Source organism: Podarcis vaucheri (genome assembly GCF_965113315.1).
Source record: "Podarcis vaucheri genome assembly, chromosome: 10".
NCBI classification, from domain to species: domain Eukaryota; kingdom Metazoa; phylum Chordata; class Lepidosauria; order Squamata; family Lacertidae; genus Podarcis; species Podarcis vaucheri.
Window position 1 is genome coordinate 49,591,424 of NC_138748.1, and position 7,953 is coordinate 49,599,376.

Below are 7,953 nucleotides of genomic sequence, written 5' to 3' on the forward strand. Positions count from 1 at the left end.
AAGAGTACCTGATCAGAGCCATTCCCTGTCAAGAGTGGGGCTTGCTGTCAGCACTGGATTTAAATCCAGCACCAAATGCCAGCCCTGCTTTTTGCAGAATTTTTTTGCAGTCACAACTTGGTGCCAATGGAAACATTTTTATAATTCTACTTCTACCACCAGATGTGTGGTTACAGTTGCAATAGGAGGAAGGGTTAGACATTACTTCCCTATGCAGTACATTCCTTATTATTATTATTTTTTATAAATGGGAGGAATTATTTTAAAGTATAATGTGATTGGGAGCGACACAAATTAGCCTCCCGTGCAGTAGACCCTATACCATTATAGATGTTCTACCTTAAAATAGATAAGGTAGCAACCCCATCCACCAATCCCACCCTGTTACATCCGCACAGTGTTATTTACACAGTTAAATTACAAGCAAGTGCTGCCCTCTTCTGGCAGTGCTCTGCGATCTTTTTAGGGTATTGTTTGGCATAATCCCTAAAGCAGTGTTTCCCAACCGGTGTTCCGCGGCACACTAGTGTGCCATGGAACTTTGCCTTGTGTTCCGTGGAGGCAGGCGGTGAGAGGCGGGGCGGCGGCGGCGAGCACACGCGGGGCGGCGAGCGAGCGAGCTCCCACATCCCATCGCCGCTCGCTACTGGGCCTGCGCATCCGCTCGCCACTGGGCCTGCCCCAGGAGGTGGGGTTGCGGGCATCACGCCCTTCCCCACGTGAGCGGGGAATCCCATCTCAGCCCCCGCGAGAGCAGGGGAATCCCATCCGGCCACGCCTCCTGGCTGGCTGGAGGGGGCGTGGCTTGCCCTTTTTAGGGCCGGAGCGGAGGGGGCTCGCCCTCTCTTCTCCGGCTAGCCCCATCGCCGCTCGCAACATCCTATCGCCGCTCGGCGAGCACACGCAGGGCGGCGAGCGAGCAAGCTCCCACATCCGACGGCACCAAGCAGGGGCCCTTGGCCGTGCCGGTGCCCACTGTGCCCGCCTCCGCCCAGGAGGGCGGCAAGCAGCCACCGCCACCACCACCCCCGCCGCTGCCCGGCAACCGCGCCGCCGCCCCCGGCTCCCCGCGGTGGGTGATCGTGCAGGCTTCAACGGGCGAGCTGCGAGCTCGGCGGGCAGTGCCTCCGTCTGCAGCGCCCGCATCGCGGCTCTCATTCCCTGCCCCTGCCAAAGCTCACTCAGCCAAGCCGCGCTCTCCTTCCTGCCTCGCTTTGCTGCCTCCTCCCCCCCCCCACCCCCAAAGCTTGGAGGTTCCCCGGCAAGGGGGAGGGAAAAAAATTGAAAACTTTCACTTTCGTGCGTCCCTCCCGGCGTGACGCTGCGCGCTGACGTCACGGGGCTGTAATGGTGGTGTGCCGCGAGATTTTTTTCATTAAACAGGTGTGCCGTTGCCCAAAAAAGGTTGGGAAACACTGCCCTAAAGCCCTGTTCTAGCAGCTGAATACATTATATAAAACAGGAAATGAACTAAATATAGAACCAATATGACCAAGCCAACATTCTGGCCAATAGCTGTTGCTCTCACTGGGAATGATTCCAATCAAATCTTTAAAAAAAAAATCCACATGAAAAATTGCATTATTTCAAGGTACGCATTCTCTCAAGGCATCTTGATACTATTTTTGAACCAAGAACAATATAGGAAATTTCAGGAAGTGCAAAAGCACTGATAAAATTAGGTTCCAATCCACAGATTGAAATCCTCAAACATCCCTGCCTGCAGCTCACTTTTATTCCCCCCCCCATCTCCCTTACCCCTGCCTTTTCCTCCTTTTCCATTTTTATTAGGTTAAAAAAACCCAGGCAAATGTAATGGCAATTGTGCCAAAGATGTCATTATGTCAAGGTATAACCCAACACTTCAAGACTAGCAAATAAAAGTTTCCTACGGTGTAGAGCAAACAGCTAAAAGAAACTTGCACATAGACAAAGAACAAAAATAAAATAAATATTGAGACTCTTAACCTCAGGGTTATGGGTTTGAGGTCCATGTTGGGCAAAACAAATTCTGCATTGCAGGGGCTAGACTAAATGACCCTTGTGGCTGCTTCCAACTCTAAAATTCTACAATTCTATTATTTCCCCCTTTATACTAAGTATTTGAAGTTCTTCTATAAACTGTTCTAAAGCTGTAATCTTATACAGGCTTACCTGTGAGAAAGCCCCACTGAACTCAGTGACACGTACAGGATCGTACTCCAAGCACTGATAATGGAGAATGTTCCTTTTAAAAAATTACCTTGAAGATTATTGCAATGGGAATATCTTCCGACAGAGTGTTATGCTTAAGGTAAAATCTTCCTTGCTTCACAGTTATATTAGTTCTGCTCTTCTTCTCATGAGTAGAACTGCACATTTGTAAAAAGAAAAGGAAAGACCTCATTAATTCTGCAAACCCTGAGAGTGAGGGGGGAAACTTATTACGGCTTTTAAAAACCAGTATCTTGTACATCAGAACACAGGATTGCTAAAGTTTTTTTTGTGCATAAAACCTGGGATCTTATTACTGTGCCAACCGCTTTCCAATTCATGTCTTCTTTGATGGCAAACCTGTAAGCCAGGGAAGGGGAACCTAACATCCTCCAGATGCTGCTGGCCCTGCTGGCTGGGGCTGAAGGGGGCTGGAGTCCAATAACATCTGGAGGGCCATCTGTTCTCCGTCCCTACTGTAAGAGGTTATCTATTCTGTCTTTTGTACCATATTGAATTCTTGGCTTGCAGGGATTAAATAAATAATTTTGTCTAACTGCTGTTGTTTTCAGAACACAGGAGGCATGTTGCATTTTTCAGAGCACCTAAAATACAGCAAACTTTGCATTTTCTACTGATCCACTTATTTTAGACTAACCAAAATGGTTCTCCCCTCCCACAAAGCTCCGGTTGAACTTCTGCTCTGTTATTTTTAAGGACCAAGTTACAAACATTTGGAATTACGTTTAACAAATGGTTAACAAATGTGCATGAAATACATATTCAAGCACAAGGCTCTTTCTATGATCTTTGTATGCGCGTACAACTAGTTCTGTACACTCAGAGGAACTTTGAACTCATGTTTCTCAAACTCACCCCACCAACCCCAATGAATTATAGAAAGCCGCTTTTCAGTTAAGTAATCTTCAAAAGCAGTTTGTTATATGGCACTGAGCAGGGTGCCACTTTTTTCAAAGAAAAAAAGTGGGGAATCTGTGTGGTGCAGTGGTTAATGTGTTGGGCTAAGACCAGGGAGGTGTAGACTCAAATCCCCGCTCGGCCACTTAGTGACCTTGGGCCAATCTTGCTCTCTCAGCCTAACTTTCCTCACGTAGTTGTTGTGAGGACTGTGAGGATAAATGAAGAAGGGAGAAAGCTGTGTATGACACCTTGGAGGAAAAGTAGGGCATAAATAGCACCCTCATCGTACTAGGTCTTCCCAGACTCTTGGCTGTGCCTAAAGTAATTATTTTTATCCCAGCCACGGTATCATAGGAAACGGGCCTGCAGTTACTAAAGAGTTATTTTACCTGGTAACTGATGCGCCAACCGTTCCTTTTCTGTCAGCTTCCACAATTATTCTGTTTTTCGATAACTGCTCTTGAATAAGAATTACCTTCTCTACACCTTTGACAATGAAGTAGCCACCTGTCCAATGGAGAATGGAAAATCACGACTGACATTAGTTTTAAACATTAATGGACTTTGCAAACCTCTGAAATGTACATTTTTGCTTTGTCAACTACACTGGCCTGCAGTATTTAGTGAGGAAATCTCTGATTCCACTTGTAATTGCAGAGACTGTTATACAATGCCTTCAGTAAACCGAAGAAGGAACAACCTTAATGCATGGATCTACTTCCCTCAGTATGAACTTAAGATGGCTATCTAGTGAAATTCTCCATTGTGCTATCATGGCCTCCTGAAACCAGAAGCGGCATAGACAAAGTCTTCAAAGATTCCAGGAATACTTGGGAAATCTGTACAGCAAGTAGATCACAAGGCTTGCAGCTATCAATGGTACTTCCCTGTCCCTGGGTGGGAACCTTAGTAAACTGCTCTAATCAAAGCAGAAGCTTCACGAAGACCCCTCTGCAGTCTGAAAATCTCTCATTCCATAATCTGTAGCGGCTCACGTGTTAGAAGGCTCCATTGAGTAACATAGTAAAAGGGATCACAACTCATTCAAAAGGAACAAACACTATTAAAAAATGTTGTTACCTGGATCTAAAGGGCATTCGTTAAGCTTGGCAAATTCTGCTGGAGTTTTTCCAGTAAGAACACAATTGGAACTGCGCAACATTACTGGCATCCTGCAAGAACACCAAAGTAAAAATTACCTTGCAGGCTCAGAGTACAGACTAGATTGTCCTCTTTGATTAAAAGCAAAACAAGTCTCTCACATTTTATCAAAGCAATTAATACAGAACGTAACCAACACACAAAAATAGTATTTATCTTTATATTGGTATCTTACCTGCCAACAGGTAATGCATTGCGAATAATCCTCTGGCTACCTCGGGTGTACTCAATGTCTACTGTAATTGGGGCAGAATACGTCATATCTCTCAAGCGACACTTAAAGAGAAGAGCCACACGGTTAAATATTTTTCAGGTGGAACACAACACTCCTTTGCAGTCCACATATTTGTTCTTTTTCCCATCCTTAATCATTAAAAATACCAGAGACTAAAATTTATTTGCTAGATTTTTTTTCTTAAGTTACTGCAAAGAAGCAAGTCTACATATTGCAACACACACAGCACATGGAAGTCCTCCCTCAGATGAGACACGGTAGCTTCTCTCTCCAAAGATCTGACTATTTTCAGCAGTGAAAAGTCTAACCTAATCTTGCAGGTGCATCAGACATCAATATACAATTAACAACTGAAGACAAAATATGAGTAACATGCAACAGTAGCATACTCTTTGGAACATAATATGACCAAGAAGTGGCTGGCATGCTCTGGTCCATGGGGTCATGGAGAGTCGGACACGACTAAACAACAACATGACCAAAAATCAGTCACAGTTCTTTCATAGTCATCAATTACAACAAGAAGCTCAATTAGCTGGTTCACACAAAGGTACAAAAAGGCTGAGTAGATGCAAATACCTCATGAGGAGACACAGGTCTTGTTACATTAAAGCTTTCTTCAACATCTGGAGTACCCACATATATATTGAGGTATCTGCAATGAAAGACCCAACTTAAAAATGGGATACAACCCACTTGCCCAAATATGCAACTCACATTTCATTTTATTAAACCTTTGGTTTACTAAAAACCAATGAGAAATATATAAGAAGAACCATAACCTTAATGGGAGCAAATAAGGGGATAGTTTCCCCTCAGCTATACAAGCGCTCAGCAGATTCTGCTTGAAGAATGGGAAGATTCATGGGCTGACATCTTTCTTTGTATAGAACCAAAAGGGGGTGGAACCCTCTTAACAGCAGATGTGAGGAATTAATGGCCCTCCAGATATCCCTGAACTGCAACTCTTATCAGTTTCAGCAAGTAGGGCCAATGGCCTGGGATGATGGGAGCTACAGTTCGGCAACATCTGGAGGGCCAAGGGTTCCCTGCATCTGTTAACAGTAAGGCAAGAGTATCATTTAAGATGGGGTGCGTGCATGTCCATGAAGTAGAATGGGCAGCCTACCTGTAAGTAGGAATGAAGCCTAAAGCTAAATGTAACCTAAATCAAACTTCAGAAAAGGACGTAATGGACCATATTGCAATTGAATCCTATTCCGATGGATCACTGACACCACAGACCATTTTGTACATTTATGCTGCTTCACACAGGATTTCCACTGCCTCAAGGGCTTTATTAAATTAAAATGGATTAACCAAAGGACTACGGGCTACACAGAAAGTACATTAGGATATTCAAGCACAAAGCTCATGTCAGCTGTCCACCCACATTCTCTGTCACCACCACCAAAATCAAAGTCAAACTTACTTTAAGTACCACATTGGGTCAGCATCACTTGTAATTTTCTCATTGGCTTTCATTATTTTCTTAATCTGGAAATAAAAGAAGTCTAAGTCTACATATTGCTGAAGGGCATGCAATTTATTACACGTGCTGATCTTTCTGATGTTGCTTTAAAAAAAAAGAAAGCTTACCTCTACATTGATGAAATAATTGAATGAATCTATGTGTTGCTTTACAAGACCTTTCACCTAAAATAATCACAAAGGAACATTACCTGGGGTATTAAAAAGAAAGAAAAAGAAAAAAAGCCCAGAACAAAAACATCCAAATGCATAAAGAGACATAATTTAATTAGCACTCAAAATAAAATTTACCATCCAAATCTTAAACATCACTCATGAAAACCAATTTTCCAACCAACTCAAAGAATGAATTTATGCTTCCTAAAAGAAGGGCACTTACATGACTGAAAATGTACACCAGTTATATACAGTGCTTGCAGTACTTATCATTAATGAAAACAATGATATTATTTCAGGTTTTCATTTTCAATTTACTTCAATTTATTAAAACCTGTAAATGCCATCAATGGCAACTGCACAAATATACTAACCTTCAGAAACGCTGGAAGTAATCTCCATTTTTCCTGAAAACAAAGGTATAGCATAGGGAATCAATTTTCAAGAAGCTAAGCAGGTATATACCGTATTTTTCACCCCACAGGATGCACTTTCCCCCCTCCAAAAATGAAGGGGAAATGTGTGTGCGTCCTATGGGGCAAATGCAGGCTTTCGCTGAAGCCTGGAGAGCGAGAGGGGTCGGTGCGCACCGACCCCTCTCGCTCTCCAGGCTTCACGCAGCTCTCCTCAAGGCGCGGGAGCCCAGCGCTGGGCTCCCGCTGTTTGCGAAGAGTTGCCAGCATGCCAAAGGCTGGGCGCGCTGAGCTCATGTGACAAGAGCGAGTGGAAGTGCCATATGCCATTCGGATTAACAGGTAAGTAGACGTGGTGGGCGCTGTGGGTTAAACCACAGAGCCTAGGACTTGCCGAACAGAAGGTTGGCGTTTCAAATCCCCACAATGGGGTGAGCTCCTATTGCTCGGTCCCTGCTCCTGCCAACCTAGCAGTTCGAAAGCACGTCAAAAGTGCAAGTAGATAAATAGATACCGCTCCAGCGGGAAGGTAAACAGCGTTTCCCTGCGCTGCTCTGGTTCGCCAGAAGTGGCTTAGTCATGCTGGCCACATGACCAGGAAGCTGTATGCCGGCTTCCTTGGCCAATAAAGCAAGAGGAGCGTCGCAACCCCAGAGTCTGCCACGACTGGACCTAATGGTCAGCGGTCCCTTTACCTTTACCTAGCAGCAAGGACAATGCCCCCTCTCCCACCAACAAGTTCTCCAAGAGAGCTTAAAGAAGATTAAGGAAGTCTAAGTCCTACTCATCACTATTACAGTTATATTGAATGGGGAAACTCCAGTTCATCTGATGCAGATACACAAGGGATATGGACCATGTGACCATCCAAAGGCTATTGGACTCCAACTCCCATCAGCCCACCCTGCATGGCAAACGGGCAGGGAAGATGGGAGTTGGAGTCTTTAAAAAAAAAAAGCAGCACCTGGGGGTCCACAGGTTCCGCATCCCATCACTACCCTGGGACCCGCCAGCCTTCTCCCTGAAACGGGGAAGAGTGTATCAGGGGAGTGCAAGGGGAGCTCTGCGCATGCGCTCTCTCCCTCTGCCTCGGGGGCCAAACAAAGGCCCGAAAGAGCCGTAGCGGGAAGCCGGAGCGCGCGTCCCCCTGAAGCCGCACCGAGGCGTGGTACTTAGTTTTCCACAGCGAGGAGGCGCCTCGGCAGCCAAGGGGCCGCCCCCGTCTCTCCCCTGCTTCGTTCTCCTTTTACCAACTTCTCACCTCCACCGTGTTTACGGGAGCCGCCGCTTGCTCCGGAGTTGAAGCTCCCAGCTCCGCCGCCAGCGTCTCCATGGCAGAGAGAACCAACCAGTCCGGAGGGGGGGGGGAGGAGACGACGAAAG

At 45.5% G+C, this 7,953-nt stretch overlaps 1 protein-coding gene across 1 annotated transcript in view; it reads right to left on the reverse strand.

Moving 5' to 3' along the window:
- POLR3B (RNA polymerase III subunit B) overlaps nucleotides 1-7,951 on the reverse strand; it is a 64,788-nt gene extending 56,837 nt beyond the window's left edge. The window contains exons 1-9 of the mRNA XM_082241171.1: nucleotides 7,832-7,951; nucleotides 6,532-6,564; nucleotides 6,110-6,166; nucleotides 5,943-6,007; nucleotides 5,090-5,165; nucleotides 4,451-4,551; nucleotides 4,195-4,286; nucleotides 3,504-3,621; nucleotides 2,243-2,351 (exon numbers count right to left, since the gene is read on the reverse strand). Coding sequence (XP_082097297.1) covers nucleotides 2,243-2,351; nucleotides 3,504-3,621; nucleotides 4,195-4,286; nucleotides 4,451-4,551; nucleotides 5,090-5,165; nucleotides 5,943-6,007; nucleotides 6,110-6,166; nucleotides 6,532-6,564; nucleotides 7,832-7,903 — 723 coding nt within the window. The 5' untranslated portion in view covers nucleotides 7,904-7,951. The remainder of the gene's footprint in view (nucleotides 1-2,242; nucleotides 2,352-3,503; nucleotides 3,622-4,194; nucleotides 4,287-4,450; nucleotides 4,552-5,089; nucleotides 5,166-5,942; nucleotides 6,008-6,109; nucleotides 6,167-6,531; nucleotides 6,565-7,831) is intronic.
- Nucleotides 7,952-7,953: the final 2 nt, after the last annotated feature.